The sequence below is a fragment of the Tinamus guttatus genome, unplaced genomic scaffold (genome assembly GCF_059628265.1).
Source record: "Tinamus guttatus ecotype Peru unplaced genomic scaffold, ASM5962826v1 Tinamus_guttatus_pri_ptg000025l, whole genome shotgun sequence".
In the NCBI taxonomy this organism is placed as follows: Eukaryota; Metazoa; Chordata; class Aves; order Tinamiformes; family Tinamidae; genus Tinamus; species Tinamus guttatus.
Window position 1 is genome coordinate 3,451,246 of NW_028288559.1, and position 17,503 is coordinate 3,468,748.

At 43.5% G+C, this 17,503-nt stretch overlaps 2 protein-coding genes across 2 annotated transcripts; one reads left to right on the top strand and one right to left on the bottom strand.

Annotated features, from left to right (window-relative positions):
* Positions 1 to 280: 280 nt before the first annotated feature.
* Positions 281 to 5,581, bottom strand: SEC61B (SEC61 translocon subunit beta). Its single transcript, XM_088526287.1, has 4 exons — positions 5,486 to 5,581; positions 5,000 to 5,097; positions 4,690 to 4,791; positions 281 to 610 (listed from the first exon to the last, which is right to left on the bottom strand). The coding sequence occupies exons 1-4, from the start codon at positions 5,579 to 5,581 to the stop codon at positions 523 to 525; spliced, it is 384 nt and encodes a 127-aa protein (XP_088382413.1). The 3' UTR covers positions 281 to 522.
* ALG2 (ALG2 alpha-1,3/1,6-mannosyltransferase) lies at positions 5,580 to 7,099 on the top strand. Its single transcript, XM_010220141.2, has 2 exons — positions 5,580 to 5,897; positions 6,172 to 7,099. Exons 1-2 carry the CDS (start codon positions 5,580 to 5,582, stop codon positions 7,072 to 7,074), a joined length of 1,221 nt encoding a protein of 406 aa, XP_010218443.2. The 3' UTR covers positions 7,075 to 7,099.
* Positions 7,100 to 17,503: the final 10,404 nt, after the last annotated feature.

The following is a 17,503-nucleotide window of genomic DNA, read 5'->3' on the forward strand; positions in this document are numbered from 1 at the left end:
TTGGAAAATAAATAAGCTATCCATTCTGGAAACAGAGTAGAACATGAGCAACTCAACCATCTATCTGAGTTTTATTAACTATGTTTTCACTTTCACATGCTTATGCACAACAATTGTCATCTCCCATTCAGAGCAAAATATCTTCTGGTATAAAACTGTACATTGATGTTCAGTAGAGAAGAATCTGGTTTAAATTTCAAGTTGTATTTCATCAAAAATATGGCTACATGTGAAAACCATAATTATAATGCTTTAGTTGCTGCAAGAATAAAGTTGAGACTTTTTCCATTTCCATATACAAATTTTATTGCATTACCTGTATTCTAAGTACAGATACAAATACACAATGACTCATAACAGACTTCAAACCTGCCCAAAGAACTGAAAAGTTCATTTAATATTTGAGCCAAAGTTGATAGGGCTTCAATAGCTGATAGGAAGCTCTCCCAATCTTTTTCCAAGAACAACCAGGATCCATAATATTTTTGGTCCAAGATGCATGATTTAAGTTCGCAACTGAGTTTACGAACGGGTGTATTTACCCCAGATGTGCAGCATAAACACAGAAGCAATAAAAAGAAGACTCATGACCAAAACTGGAACAGGACCACTAAAAATAAAGAAAGAAAATGTATTAACATAAAAAGCAACAACAACATCTGCTTTGCCCAAAGGGCAATATCAGCCAAATGAGCTCATCAGTTCATATGCTATTGTACGAAAAAGCTCTTATTCCATTCCCATAGGAACATACAGGTATGAGAGAGCCATCCTTATCAAAACCTGCTGCTGGCACTGCATTTGTAAGAGCAGGTTAAATACCCTAAATGCTACATGACTGTAAGCACAACAAAGCACCACTTCTATTTAAAAGTAATTAACGGTTCGCTCCTGCTTATTGTCATGAAATGAATCTCCAGACTTTTAGAACGTTATAATCTCCTTTTACCAATCAGATATCCCCCCCGAACAGACACATAGTCAGATATGAGAGACAACAGAGTCCTCTAGCGGCTAGTCAAATTTTGGCATGAAGTTCATATTCTAGTAGCTGTCTCTCTCCTCAGACTGTGGCAGTGGAGTCAAGGCAGGTGGAGGGGGGAGGGGAAGTTTTTTTTTTTTTTTTTTTTTTGGAAAAGATGGGCAGAATATCAAAGTCAAGTCTGTTATAAAATCATTAAGATGTACAATTCCAATGTATTTCTTAATGTCTTTCTTCCCACTTCCCACCCTTATGCATATTTTTGAAAAAAAAATGGCAGCTTAATTGCAAGGTTCATGTTGACAGACCAAGCCAGCTGTTCCATGCCATCCTGACACTACGAATGACTTAATCACACTATTCAAAATTGCTTCATACCACCTAGTATCTGATTTTCAGCATGGTATTGGGAGAAACACTGTAAGAGTAGTTATCTAGCCTTCAAGCACTTACAGCCTTTGCGGACTACTCCAAGTCTCAGTTTATAAGCAGAAAGATGTTACTTGAATACAAAATAAAAATAAAAAATAAATATGACTGAAATAATTTACTTTCTTTATGAGATCCTGATCCACACATTTCAAACGTTCATAATTACCATTTTCCACAAGCAGGTCTAAAACTCAGTCATTATATACCCTGCTTAGGCTGAACTGGGTACAAAGAATCCTGAATAGATGTAAAGCATCGAACAAGCAAATTAATGACAAAATACAAGCTGACACCATGCAGTGTTTACACAAGCATGACTACACAGGAATCACACTTTTGCAGTTGGATTCTACCTATAGGAGAGAAAGCTTTCACTAAGAAACAGAACCTGCTCTTCAATAGCAAGTGTTTCAACTGTTGAAGATTATGTTCTATGAGAAATATAAATCATAAGCAATACCATAAGCAATAAGCTTATAGTATTGCTTAAAATCATAAGCAATAAGCAATGCATGACACCCTTAAAAGTTTTTATCTAAATTACTACCTAATTCATTTGTGCCTTTAATGGTAGCAACACATAAACCATTTGTTGCCAATGGCTTTTGTGTTACTACATAGCAATAGACATCTATTTGCTAAAGAGGAGTACTACGAATTGGAACAATGTAAATGAAAATAAACAGGATCACAGATTACATTGGTCCCCACAGATTACATTGGTCCCATGACAGAAGTACAGAAGTTTTCAGTTCAGGTATCATGTCTATTTCAGTTCCAAAGAAAACCAGTTATAACACTGGAATTCTCCTCATATACTTCAATCTTCTCAGCCTTAAATGCTCACTTAAAGATATGTATGCGTATGTAAAATTCAATAAATGTTAAAAACTTCATGTTGTGCATTCTCAGAAGTTTCTGCAGAAGGCTGCATACCAGCACCACAAGTCCAATTTGATCCTCTATCACGATCCCATGAGAAACACCACCTATCGCTCTTTAAGCGGGAAAGCTCAAGACAGAGAAACCAAAGATACTAAATGACACAGAAAGAGTAGCAAGTTTAAGTACACTATCTTGGTATTAGCCCTGTTAAAGGACAAAATATTAAGTTTAAAAAGAAAAATATCACATCCCACTTTCAATCACGTCCCACACATTTCCTTTTTATATTTTGCAGTATGATTACAAAGGCATCTACCTGAGGCAAAACAAAGTTGTCTATTCAATGTAATTCTTATTATTTCTGATTAGGGATAAACTGTAAAAAAAGCTTGAGGCATCAGAAGCACAGTTACGCACAATAAAAATACAAAACTTTTAATCTCCATCAGAATCGTCCCAATCACAACTAGCACAAGACAACCCTTTCTTAGGTGCTTTTATGATTTTTTCAAATTTCTAAGAATTCTAAGAGTACATATTCTAAACAGCACAAGAAACTGAATTTTAAAAATAATCACGCTGATGTAGGTCACAACCATTTTTAAAAGCAGCTTCTGCTGAAATATCTGAGGCAATGACAATCTGTCTATAACCCATTTTCATTTTAAAACTTACTGGATAGATATGATACAGAAAGTATAAAGCTCTAAGGAAGGAAGTTAGGTCAAAGCCATGGTTTACAAAACACTGTAATTTGTCTGCAGCTGGGCTGTAAAACCAACTCACTTCTACAAATTTGCTTCTTCTGCTAACAGCCTGACCAAAAAGGTACCCGTGGTGGTTTGCAAAAGCCCCCTCAGGGCAGACTGCGAGAGCGCCTGGGCTGCAGCACAGTTAGGGGAGGAAAAAGTCTCCCAACCTGCTGGTATTGAAGTTTAGAGCAACCTATGAGTATAAAGCAGTAAAACGGAGATCCATTCAGGAGACTTACTAAAGCAGCTGATGAAGGCATTTTTACTGCTTTTAAGCACAGCTCAATTGAAGCTACCCTAAGGGTAGTAGGCTTCTATCAGTTTGCTTTTATTCCTTTTTCAGCTAAGCTTTAGTAGACTACATGGTACACAAAATATCTGCACAGACATACTGCTCTAAAGCATTAGTGGTGCTCATATTTTTAGTCTTTGCCTTGCATGCTCCTTGGATTCAGAACGGGGAAAACAAGATCAGCAATAAAAAAAAAAGTAATTATTTTGAAGGGTTACAGTAAGATTTTGTTTGTTTTTGTTGGGAGGGGGCTTTATTTGTGGGTATTTTATTGGGGGGGCGGAATTGAGTTTTTTTGGTTTTTGTTTTGGTGTTTTGCCTTCCTTGTGTTTGTTCGTTTTGTTTTCTGGGTTACTTTTGTGTTGTTTTGAATTTTTAAGTCAAGTGCACATGAAAACACTGAACATATCAGAGAAGGTACAGTTTGTGATACAGTCACTACCTTCACTATCATAAAAACCCTCTCAAGCTGCATTTTTTTTTTTACTGATGTATTTCTGCTCTTTAAGAACCCAAAATAAAACACTAATAGATTCTACGAGAAGAGAAGAAACTGGGGAATTATCTGGGTCTTCTGAGTCTGTTCAGCCCAGTAACAAAAATTAAGAAGCTGTGAAGTATACAACTTCACTCTACACAAAACACAAGTGAACACTGTGACTTGGCACACAGTCCTGTCAACTGAAATGGTCCCTGTCCCTCTACTCAAGTGCTAGGCTTGTTAGGCTAGTTTGGGCAACAAACTAAATGACTAAATGTCATTAAGAAATAAAAGCTCAGGCTCTATTTATAATCCTATAACAGTAGAGATAAGCCTGTTTAATTCTTACATTAAGAGTTGCAAAATGAACAACATTGCAATACCCTGCTTATCTTCACCTAAAGTTTAAAACAAACAAACAAGCCCTTAAATTCTACAAGCGTACAGCACATCAATCGCATTAGGTTTTCAAAATGAAAAATTAATGGTTAGAATACATGTGCCATATTAAAAATAGAAAGCCAATTAAGGACTCTTATCATGATTACAAGCATCAGGCTAAATTCACTGTGACAATCTGTTCCAACTTCAAAGAGGCTGCTCACGGTCTTCAGAGACCACTGAAGGTGCACGTAGGTAACTCACAAAACAAAACCCTTTCTCTTTTAAATAACCACAGCCTTAGGCTTAAAGCCAACCCCTCTAGGTATATTAATACCATATTAAATATCAAGTTCCTCCCAAAGCTAAGCAGCCACCAGCTCAACATATATCACCCATCCAGAGCAAGGCGTTAACCTCTAAAGATTAAAAACCGAATAAACAACAGACACACACGCACGCTGCCCACGCACCCCCAACTTACACTTTGAGCCCCGGCGAGTCCTCAGTGTAGAAGCGCCACATGCCGCCCGTGCCCGTGGACGTGGCGCGGCCGGCGCTCCTCGCCCCGCAGCTGGCATTCTTCCTGCGGGCCGCAACGGCGAGCCAGAGGCCCGAAGGCGTTAGGAAACCGCGAGCGGCCCGCGCCGCCGCCCCGAGGAGCTCCCGGGGCGCCCAACGCCGGCGGGGCCCGAGGAGCCCCGCGCCCGCCCCGCCGCCCCCGTCCCCACCCGCCGCGGCCTCTCCCGCCACCCCGGCCCGCGCACGGGCGGCCGCGGCGCCCTCGCTCCTACCTCTGACGGACGGTGGAGCCGGCGGCGCGCGGAGCCACGGCTTTGCTGGGGGAGCGGCCGGAGGCGCCGACGTTCGTGGCGCTGGGGTTGGGCCCGGGCTGCGGAGAGAGGAGGGAGAAAAGGAGAGGGGAGGACAAGGGCACGGAGACGGGTCAGAGGCGGCCCCGGGCGGCGCGGACCGGGCCGGGCCGGGGCAGGACGCACCATGGCGCTGGTGGCGGCGGCGGCTCCTCTCGCGTCGAGGCCTCGCTCGCAGCCGCTGCAGCCACGTCCGCGTCCCGCAGGGCCCCGCCCCGCCGAGGGCCCCGCAGCTGCCCGCCGCGCTGCCTGCCGCCACCCCGCCGCCTTCCCCTCCTGCCGCGCCCGCCGAGGCCGCTCCCCGCGCGAGCCGTGCGCGCGTGACCCCCGCGCCGCGTCCCGCCCGCCACGCGCGGCGGCGCCGGGGCGGCCGAGGGGCGCGCGCCGTCAGGCAGCGCCGCGGCCAGCCCGCGGGCGGGCAGAGGCGCGGCCGGGGCCGAAGGGCTGACGTGTCCCGCGGAGCTGCCGCAGCCGCCTGCGCACGCGCCGCGGGGCGGCGGCCATGGCGGCGACGGACGCGGGCCCGTCCGTGCTGTTCCTGCACCCGGACCTGGGCCTGGGCGGCGCGGAGCGGCTCGTGCTGGACGCGGCGCTGGCGCTGCAGGCGCGCGGCTGCCGCGTGCAGATCTGGACGCCGCACTTCGACGCGTCGCGCTGCTTCGCGGAGGCGCGCGCGCTGCGCGTGCGGCGCGCGGGCGGCTGGCTGCCGCGCAGCGTGTGGGGCCGCGGGCACGCGCTGTGCGCCGCGCTGCGCATGGCGTGCGCCGCGCTCTGCGCGCTGCTGCGCGGCGGCCCCGTGGACGCCTTCGTGTGCGACCAGGTGCGCGCGGGGCCTGCGCGCGGCGCGGGAGGGGGCTGAGGGGGCGAGGGAGGGAGGGATGGAGGAGCCTCCACGCGAGGCCCTGGAGAAAGCAGCGGGGGAGCTTCAACTTGAGGGAGGGAGAAGGAGGAAGGAAGAGCGGCGGGGAGAGCAGATGGCCGCGTTTCCACGTCTGCTCGAGCAGGGCTGGCCCTCAGCCCGCGCCCCTGAGGTGGCATGTGCACCCTGGCACCGCTGAGGGCTCCTCTTGCCCTGTCTCTCCTGTTCGCACTAGGTGTCCGCCTGCATTCCCATCCTTCGCCTGGCCAGAAGCCGTAAGAAGGTTCTGTTCTACTGTCACTTCCCTGATCAGCTTCTGACGAAGAGGGAGTCGTTTCTAAAACGCCTCTACCGAATTCCCCTCGACTGGCTGGAGGAGTACACGACCGGCATGGCCGACTGCATCGTGGTCAACAGCAAATTCACTGCCAGCGTGTTCAAGGAGACGTTTAAGTCCTTATCCCAAATAAACCCAGAGGTCCTCTACCCATCGCTCAACACCAAAAGCTTTGAAACAATAGTTCCTGCAGACATAGCCGAACTGATACCCAAAAAGAAAAAGTTCCTGTTCCTTTCCATTAATAGGTATGAGAGAAAAAAGAATCTAGCATTGGCTCTAGAAGCTTTGCATGTGCTTCGCGGGAGACTGGATTCTCATGAGTGGGATGAAGTTCACCTGGTTATGGCAGGTGGCTATGACAAAAGAGTTCTGGAAAACGTGGAGCACTATGAAGAGCTGAGGAGTATTGCGACCAAGCTTAATATTATCGACCAGGTGACCTTCCTGAGATCGTTCTCAGATGAGCAGAAAATCTCTCTTCTTAGTAATGCTTTGTGTGTCCTTTACACTCCAAGTAATGAACACTTTGGCATTGTTCCTGTGGAGGCAATGTATATGAGATGTCCAGTTATAGCAGTTAATTCAGGGGGTCCTTTAGAATCAATCTTGAATAATGTTACAGGATTTTTGTGTGATCCTTTGCCAACACAATTCTCTGAGGCCATGGAAAAATTTGTGAGAGATCCTCTCTTAAAAGACACAATGGGAGCAGCTGGGAGAGACAGAGTTATGGAAAAATTTTCATCAGAAGCATTCACAGAACAGCTGTACCAATACATATGCAGATTAACACAATAAAATTACATTCCTGTATTAAATTTTAGCTTTGTATGTTTGATCTTTATAGGGGACCAGTATTCAATGTGAGAACCTGATGAAGAACTTGGAGCGTGTGAGTTCCTTTGTTATACTGCTCGATACAAAAAGCAACAAGCAGAAAAGCTTCTGCTGTTTATTTTGCTGTTATTTGCTTGTTCATGATGCTGTTGTTAGAAGGTTCATGCGGTAGGCTGATTTGCCATTGTACAAGTTCTGTGTACAGTGCCTGTGCAAGTTCTGTGTGCATCATCCAGTTGGAGAAGGCCAAAACCATTTCTTCTTAAATAATGGCTTGAATAATGGCTTCCAGGGAGCATATCCAGACAGCCCAACCATCACTGGTCCACTGTTACCTGGAGCCTTTCACCATGCTGGAGTCCAGAGTCTCTGGAGATCTCCAAGGCCCGCTCGGACGCAGTCCGGTGCCACGTGCTCTAGGTGACCCTGGATGTGCAGGGGGGTTGGACTAGATGATCCCTAAAGGTCCCTTCCAACCTTAAGCATTCTATGATTTTTGGTCAAGTCAATGCAGTTACTTACTGGATCCACCTCATTTTTCATGTTTCCCTCTGGAAGACCTGTTACCCAGGCCACTGCCAACCCCTGTTCCTTCTGCTATCAAGATGCAGTAGCAAACACAGCAAAATTTGGGATTTAAACTAATTTGAGGGAAAGCTTCACTACCCTATCGACTGCTGGAGGTAAGGATCTGCAGGACACTCCTGGGAAGCCAAGCATGTGCGCTAAATAAACTAGACTTTTTCACAATAAGTAGCCTTCAAACCCAGACCTTTACGAAGGGTAGGGACACCCTTTCATGGGAGGGGAGGTTGCTGCCATGGCCTGGGTGTACCAATAGGCCTTAATAGCCCTCATGAGCCTCATGTGCACCCTCTGCCCGATCACCCTCTGCCCACTGGCCCAGGAGCTCCATTTAAACTCAGGCTCTTATTTCTCTTTTTGAACTATATGGCCTGCGTAGCTGTACTTACGCTGTGCTCTGCTGCTCTCAGCTCACTGGCTTGACTAACTTCAGACCTTCTTGCCACACCACGCTTGCTTAATGGCTGCTGAATTGCTGACAGACGCTGTTGCTGTTACCAAGCTGCCCAGCTTGGGTGCTGTGGAGATGTGGCCCGGTTCACGGAGTCACGGCCTTGCCATGCCGAGGTAGCTCTTAGCTCCTGGCTTTGCTGCCCTTGAGGAGGAACCTCAGTGTTGCCTTCCCTGAAGTTACCTCAGGGACTTCTCCAGCCTGACGTGGTTTCTTTGTGTCATTCAAATAGATTCATTCTTCTGTGAATTTTTCCATTTTCTCTATGAACTATTCCCTACGCAACTTCTATTTGCAAGGAGTTCCACAGTTTAATGCCCCACTGCATGAAGAAATCCTCTTTTCAGATTGTTTTGGACATAGTGCCTACTTGATTCATTTCAGGCCTCTTAATTCTTACAGTAGAAGAGAAAGTGAATGACCTCGCTTGTAATTGCAATATAGTCGTGATCGTCTCCCACACTGCTCTCCCATCTCATTTTTCTCCTGCTACAGAAGCTCTGTGCTGCATCCCCCAGAGCCACATACTTGTTAAGGGCAGGAAATATGAAGAGGACTCTTTTTATTATTATTGTTTTCTTTTAATTAATCTGTCCTAGGTTGCCTCTGGGACAAGGGAGGTGCAAGTCAGATCCTCTTCAACTGTTCATGGTTTACATCGAGTAATCTCCATGGATTGCAGCATGAAGAATAACATACAGCTGTATAAACTGCCTTGGGAGTTTTTGCTACTTCCAATATTTATCTTCATTTTCTGTCTTAAGCCACTGAGTACAACTGCTGTGCAAGAGAAGAATGAACTATGTTCTGACACTGCTTAGCAACTGAGCTGCAATGTTTGTGATTAAAGCTGCAGTTGTCTTCTTTAAATATTTTCAGATTAAGCAGTGTCTCATATAGACAAGTTCTTCATCCAGTCCCTTATTTTCCTTTCACTACAGAGAATTTTAAAAACCCACATGGAAGACAATGTTTTAGGTTTACAGAAGAAAGAAATTCACATTGTTTTAAGAGGTGCAAGCACTCAGTAAGTTATATATAGTTTTTTTTTTTCCCCTCTCCTCCCTTCTGGGTATCCTACCAGAACCTTGATCATGCAAGTAGACTGGGTGATACTTTCTGTCAGTGATAAACCACCTGCTGAGAAACAGCTTCATCACGAGCTGACATTAAGTGCCCCCATACTGAAGGGGATATTAAATACATTTTATTTTAATATCCCTTGGTTGATAAAACATGGGAAAGCAGAGGTGATTAGGGGTGTTTCCAAGATGACAGTTTTTTTCAAGCTAATAATTGCTTGTGGCTGTATGGAACATGTTTTAGAAATGCATTCTCTTAAATTTGTTTATATTGCCCCCTTTCTCCTTTACTTAAATAAGTTTTAAATAGTTTTATTTAAATTATATTGCAAATGCCTAATGCACTCTGCAGTCAGAAGAAGTACTAACTACAGCATTAACATCATTAAATAAATAATAATTAGACTAGAAGAAAATGATGGATTTAAATTCACACCACAGCAGATTGGTGTAAGGGAAGATGTAATATGAAGAAAGCGATGGCAAGGCAGAATTCACATCAACCTCTCCTTTTCTTCTTGCACACATTTCCATCTTCAGTTAGAACTCAAATTCATTAAAAAAAGGACCAAATAAGGAAAGAAGAATACAGAAATAGAAATAACTGGTGTGACAAAGAAAGGCATGAAGAAAGGTGATTAAGCTTCACATATCTTCACCTAATATTGTGGGCTGGAAAGTGGAAACCTTCAGAGTTCCATGTTCAATTTACCTTTACTGTCTATAGAAAATAATATTTACTGTTTATTATTAACTTAATTTAGATAAGCTAAAAACAATTTATGTACTGTCAGATTACCAAAAAAAAAAAGCAATTTCAGGATTTCACCAGTGGCCTAGCATTGCTTTCTTTCCTCTTCCCACCCCCCTCATCGCTATTTTATACAATTTTACACAATATAAAAAATTTATAGATTTTAACATTTACATGAAGTCTATAAAAACCTCATGCTACATTATCATATTGCTAAACTTTATTCCTTTTTATTATGGCTTTATTATTCTCTCTCAGGAATGAAATGTCTGATATTTTATTTTGAATCATAATTTATTATACAGTTATTATCACAGGGGTATTTTTAATGAAACAATGACTATAGAATACTGACGAAATATAGTATTATGAAAGAAGTACATCCAATAGCATGAATATTAACACAGAGAATGGAAGAATGAATATACATTTTAATTTACAGTTACCTTTATCTGCTTTTTTTTTTTTTTTGGTTAAAGCAGAACATTTGACCCAAAAAGAAATAAATCTGAGATTAGTGTCTCTTGATTTATGGAAGTGCAATTCTTCAGTGCCAGCTATTTTATGCAAGAGATTGAGTTGATTCTACATTTTTGCAGTTAGTCATATTGCAGGACCAACAAGTTTTAACATATGAACAAACAAAACAGTTAATATTGTGATATTCTTATCACTCCAATTCCTGTAAACGGAAAGAAAAATATAAGTTGAGAAAATGAAAATAGAAATCATCTGGAGCTGTTTCATGTTGAGGAAGGGAATACAATTTGCTAAGTTTTAAAAGCCTTGCATGAGATAATAAATCGCTGGGTAACGAGCTTTCAGATAGCCTATAATACGAATACATCCCAGTTGTTTCTGAACTTAACACAAAGGGAACTGGAGGGTGGCACAGACATCAGTTGAGCAGATCAACCAGTAATGGCAGTTGAAAGAATCAACTGGTTGTGTAAGTAAGAAAAGAATGCAAATATATATCTTCCTAAGTTAGCCAGAACAGTCTGGGGAGTGTGTTCATGACCCAACCAAATCCAACTTACAGTACAAAGAATAACAGAACAGAAAGCACTTCAAAGATATCAAGGGGCTTGATCTGGTTTCAACCCACATGTCCCTTCCCAGCAACCTGCGACAGCCAGGATATATTGATTTAAACACAGTTACATCATTCTGCTAGATCAAAATCCAATGCAATGTCAAATAATTTCAAATAAGTATATTTGTCATTGAGAGGCTCAACATCTTGCTCATGGGCAAAGAGCAGTACTATACTGTGTGGAGGATGCTGTGCAGCCTGGGGTCCTGGGGCATAGCCCCCATCCTGCTGCCTCTGCTCCACCATGCCACAGCCTCCACAGCTGCTCTAACAAGCCTTCCCTGGGCTGCTGCCTGAGGGAACCCCACGTTAGCAAGGCAGGCCATAACAGCAGATAGGCTGGGGTGTAGTGTAGCGCTGCTGAAAAGGGCCTGGGGGCTCTGCTGGACAGCAAGCTGAACAGAAGGCAGCAATGAAGACATACCATGTCCTGGGATGCACCAGAAAGCTTATAGACAGCAGATCAAGGGGTGTGATTATGACACTGTAAACAGTGCTACTTGTTAGGCCACATCTGGAATACTGCATCCAGGTTTGGTCCCCCCAGTTCAAGAGGAATATTACAAATTTAGCAGGGGTCTGGCAAAGCTCCACCAGTATGATTAGAGGCTGTGTGATGGACAGCTAAAGAGTTAACAATGAAACTGCTCAATGGCACAAACTCTGCGCATGGAGCAGAAACACGATGGGAAAATGATGGGTACTGTCACCAGCACCAAGATAGGGAAGTGGGACTTCTTGTGGAGGCAGGCTTTGCTATAAATTGCAACAGCGCCAAAATCACTAAAAAAAATCTGATACCCTTGCAAAAATTGCCTTGACAGTTCAAAGAGCAGAAACTATTATCAATCTCACCTGAAATTTCCAGAAAGATCACTCATGAGAACGACCATAGTGCAGCCACATATGTCTACCCTAAGGACAGAGTCTAGCACTGATGAGTTGAGCAGGGTTCAAGAACGACACCTGATCAACTCCTCTGTCTGGACAGTGAGTATCCCTGCACTCCACTTAAGCTGGGTCACTGAGCTAAGGTAACTCCTTGCAAGGTTGAGAGTCCTCTGGATTTGTTCATCCTTGAGAAGAAAAGCAGAGGAGAATCCAGAAATCCTAAAAGGTTGGTGTAGAGAAGACAATCTCTTCCCAGTGACAAGACAAGAGGCAATGGGAACAAACTTCCATCTCAACAAAGGAAAAAAATCCTCACTCTCAGAACACATAAATACTGGAATGGGTTCATGAGGGAAATGGTGGAACCTCCTTGCTAGAAAATTATTCAACACTTTGCTTGACGGGGCTCAGTTTAACCAGATCTGAAGTCCTGATTTCAAGAGAAGGTTGGACAGGATCATTTTCAAAGGTCACTTTCAACTAATATTTTTCTGTGATTTTATGATTCTCTCCACGCTGAAATTGTGGTCTGACAGGTCTATTTATTGCCACTTAAAAGAGAGGAACAAAACGCAAAGAAAGTCGCTGGAGAAACCCACTGGATGTCATTGCATGATATTTGCTATTGCTTCTGAGGCTGGAGTCTATTCCTTGGCTTTAGGTATTCCAAGCCCAGGGAATATACTTCTGTGTCACAAACTTGGAGGCTATGGGGTTGTTAATAAGACTGACACTTCCAGAGACTGAAATCATAATGAAATAGAATTAAATTTAAAATGCTCTCTGCAATGAACAAGAGCACCTGCCGCTAATCTAACATGGTAATCTAACCTGGCAGTTCAAACAAATTTTCATATTTAACAGGGGAAACAGATCTTGATTATGAACCATTTTAACCAAAATTAGGCAAAACCAATTCTGACTCATGCAGGTGAATAAGCCTCATAAAATATACATTGAAAATTATCAGCTGTGCTCATCTAAATACATATATATGTGTATGTATATATAAATTCCAATCTACTGAATGAAGAGCAGACATAAAAAGTATTAAAACAATTGGCTAGTATTGAAAAGATATGAAATATCCTGAAATAAAACATCAATGCTGGGATCTTCTTCAAACTGTGATTCAGGAGGGACCAGGATTTCCACAGTGGATTAGAAGGAAACACTATTTTCAGCAAGGATTATGTCCAAAGTAGGTAGCTTCTTCCTTGAGCCAGTCTCCTAAACATCATTTTTTCTCAATCACATATAAAATACTTCCTACCTACATTCATTTCTCAAAGAATAAACTTGTAGTAACAACAATGAATGGATGATCAATATACAATTTGTTTCTCACTAATAAGGATCAGAATCTGCATACATGTTCATATATACATTTAACTTATTTTAACGAACTGGAGGGAGGCATAGCCTCTTCACATAATTTCCAAGTGTATAAAATATCTTCTTGTTTAGGAAATTAATTGATGTAAGATCCTCTTATGAGCTCAGCTGGCAACAGTAATATTCTTCATGTCTTATTCTAGAATGTGATATAACATCACTTTGGGCTGCAAAATGGGAAGTGTTATTTACGTGCAAACAACATTGTACAAAGTGTTTTCTGCCTGATGGTCCAGAAGAGAGAAAAAAATGGATTAAACAGATTAAATAAAAAGTGTATTGTGCTGCAAGTTGCAAAACCTTAAGTCCAAACTCACGCTGTGCTAATCAGTGATTATATTTGCATTGATGCCCTGTGTTTGTGCATGCACATGTCCTCTCTCTCTCCCTCACCCCTAATATACTTACTCTTTGTTTTTACAAGGTTTCACATCCTATCTCCTCTCTTTATTATCCCTGTGCAAGATGCACTTTATTATTATAAAATATTCAGAAAGCTGTTCTCTTCATCTCAGAGAATTTCATCCTCGAATGGTCTGCATGACCACGACACACAGGAAGAAAGGGGCAGGAAGTTGCTGTCTCTTATGATTAATGCTTCATGCAATTGTACATGGCATCGAGCTGTTAGTCCCTTAGGAGCATGTGAAAGGCATGCAGAAGAGTTAAAAAAAATATCCCACATATTGGGATCTCTGACACATCCTCCAGTAACTGTGGTTAGAATGTGGGGAAAGAAAAGAATTCTGGTGCTCAGATCAGTACACGGTCACTGCAGTATTGCAGCTGCTTGGATGGAAACCCCTCTAGATAGATAATGAGCAGGCAGGAAGATCAGCTCCTTCTCCAACTTAATTCAAGTCTCATTTCTCATACTTGCCTCTAGCATTCCTTCTAGCTTTCACCCTCCTTCTTTAGACTCCTTCTATATCAGATTCTCTCACATGGCCAAAGAGCGAGGTCATTTACAACAGTATTAGAACGTTAATTAGAACAAGTAACAAAAGCCGCAGTTTCAGGGAGTTAAAAAACTTTAAAAGCATTAAGCAGACGATTGAAACTCAGGCAGGATCTGCTTATATGTCAATAGACTCCCACAGTGGATTTCAAAACAGGTGTTTTCTTTGCGTAAGTGACTCTACATGTTTTCTCCACCATGGTGACTCCAGGCTCAGAGTTCAGCACAGAACGGTACTGTTAATTATTAATCCACAAAAAGGCTGTGCCTCGTTCTTCACAGACCTTTACAAGCTGAGCCAAGTAAATAGAGCCAGATCTGAAACTTCTGGTGCTCTCCCCTCACCCCAAAATTCAAATTACCCATCAGACAGTGCTTGGTGCTAATCTTGGCAGACAGGACAGGAAAAATAAGTTTTTTTTTTTTTTTCCCCTTTTGCAATGTTATCTATCTGCCTCCTCTGAGTACCAGATTCTGGTACCAGATGCTATTAGCAAAGGGGATTCCAAACCATGCAAAGGAAAAGAAGGGGAGAAATGGATTGAGCTGGGCCTGCAGCCAGGAAGTTATCCATAAACTTTCAGAGGATATCTCAATTAAGCTGATGAAACTCACTTTCACATGAGTTATGACATAATCATGACAGGAGCTGTCAAGTGTCAAAATCTTGCTGAACAAATAAGATTTCAAGTCCTATTTCTCTGTGCCCAAGAAGAGCCAGCAAATATTACACATCTGTTCTGCTCTTTCCTGTGGAATTTTCTTCTCTCAGTAGCTACATCGGCACTCTAAAAGCATGTCCAATTTATGCTTAGTTGCAGTTATCAACACTGATATTTAAACAAGTTCTTCATGGTTTCTCAGTAGGGGTGCAGTATTTTTCTAATTATCACTTATAGTCAGGGAGAAAGAGTTACTAGATGCTCTTCCATCACAACTGGGGAATTCTGTGCAAATGCTTGAGTCCAAGAAACAACCTTCTGTGTTGACCAGGGATCCAAGGAATGGTTTTCTTCATAGGCTGGAATATCTCTGTTTCCTTTTTTTTCACAAGACCTCATCACACACCATGCAAGGAGTCTCGTAGTCAATAGACCAAAGAGAGTGAACCTGGGCACAAAGAACAGATGGTGGTGAGAAACTGATAGATTCACATGGTGCCCAGATGCAAACAGGGAGAAATTTCCAGCAAATTATTCCCCTTAGCAGTCACAGAATACACACACATAGGGGGAACTGAGGCGTTTTTGACTGATAGGGTCCCACAGGCTGCTTGTTTTCAGAACCATGTCTACCTGATGCTCCTGCATAGCAATGAACCACACCACAGAGTAGACTGCTCTGTGTTGTTTCTCTGCATGTCCATGTGACCAGGCACAGTCTTCACCTAGACCTGGGGGGTTTCCCTCCAGCAGTCAGGCTTACCAAGCGCTCAGGAGAGGGAGTCTCAGGCAGTAGCATGAGATGGAGTGAGCCTGTCCATTTGCTTTGCTGGAGCAGATTCAGGAAACAGGCATGAAAATGTGACATGGAGGTAGACGGGAATTTTGGGGACTCTTCTGCCAATAAGCCTCCATTTCCTTCCAAGATTTTATCCAGCAACTCTCTCACTTACTTCCTTCCAGATGTATGACCAAATTGGATTGAACATACAGGCAAGCCACACGCACAGCAGCCCCAGCAGCTGCAGAGTCTTGCTTCGGGGGATAACCCACACTGACCATGGTAGAATCCCATGCTTTTCCTCTGTTGGATCTTACATCATCTGCCCAACTGAGTGTAGGTGGACACTACTCTCTGGTCTCAAAATCCATACACAACTTTAGAAGGAATGCCAACGCATCTCAAGTTTCTTTATTCACTCAAAGCAGGCTGTAAAAGAAGAGCAAGGAAGAGTCACTAGCACTACGTCCCTTACACAGCAAAAATAAGATGTTTGTGCCAGAGTCCCTTTGTCTGCAGGCTTATATATGGCTGCTGTAGAACTGTCTACTGCATAATAGGCACCCTGTAACTCCGTCAGCTCTTCCAGGTAAGTTGGCAAGTGGGATGAACAAGTATCATTTGTATTTCCTCAAGATGTCCTGAGATACAGTCTGCAAAATACTGCCTTTCTGGATCAGGGATCAGCTGTCACGGAACGAGTGGTGGTGGGGGTGAGTGACACAATGCACTTCATTCGTGGGAAAGAAATAGGAATAGGTTTTATTGGTAATGACAAAGGCTTCACGAAATTCTATGGCAAGGTCACTTATTCTTTACTGCATGGAGGTTCAAGATACACACACAATTACCAAGGACACCCTCCCGTTGGGTCACGAGGTTCAGATTGGACCCTCTTGCTTTCCAGACTCCTTCTGAGAGGAATCTAGAGGCGGCTGGATCCAGTCCTAGTCCCAGACCTGGTCAACGGTTTACGGCTAAGGGATTTGTGCACAGTTACAAAGTAAAGTTTACAAATTCAAAAAAGAGAAAGGCACGCTATAGTCACTTAACACGAATCTGTAGTGGGAAGGATCTCTTAACCTCAAGGAGTATCCTTGAGAGGTGTCCCTGCTCAAGGGGAGATCCCAGCGTGCAGCCCGCTGCCATGCAAGGAGAGCTCAAAGAGCTCTTGGGCTGTCCCCATATTTATGGGATAAGATGATTGGCTGATAGTCATTCCTTCAATTCAGAAATGACTGTTGGCTGGTGAGCCCACAGTTAGCCTTGCCTCCCTATCAGGATAGGGCCATCAGGACTGTTATTGATGATTAATGTCTGAGTGGGGGAAGAAATCAGGATCCTGACAATGTGGTAGTTAACACCTGAACAGGGCTACCTGTGAGAAGTCAGGATGAGCTGGGGAAGGAGCATATCCATCACATCGGCGCAACTTCCTACAGTTATAGACATTTTACAGTGAGCACAGCCGCCTGCAGAGCAGCTGCACACAGTGCAGGCAAGTAGCCACTTTACAGTTCAGATAAAATCCAGAAGCATGAAGATAAAATCCAGAAGCATGAGGGCCCTGATATGTGGGCAGCACAGACTCCTACCAATTTGCTCTCTCATCGGAGTAATGAAACACACAGATGTGGTCGGAATGATCCATCTGGACTGTACAACCTACCTGTAGTAAATAGCTTGTCCAGTGGCTTATCTGCAGCCACTGCTCCATTATTTATTGTTAGTACCT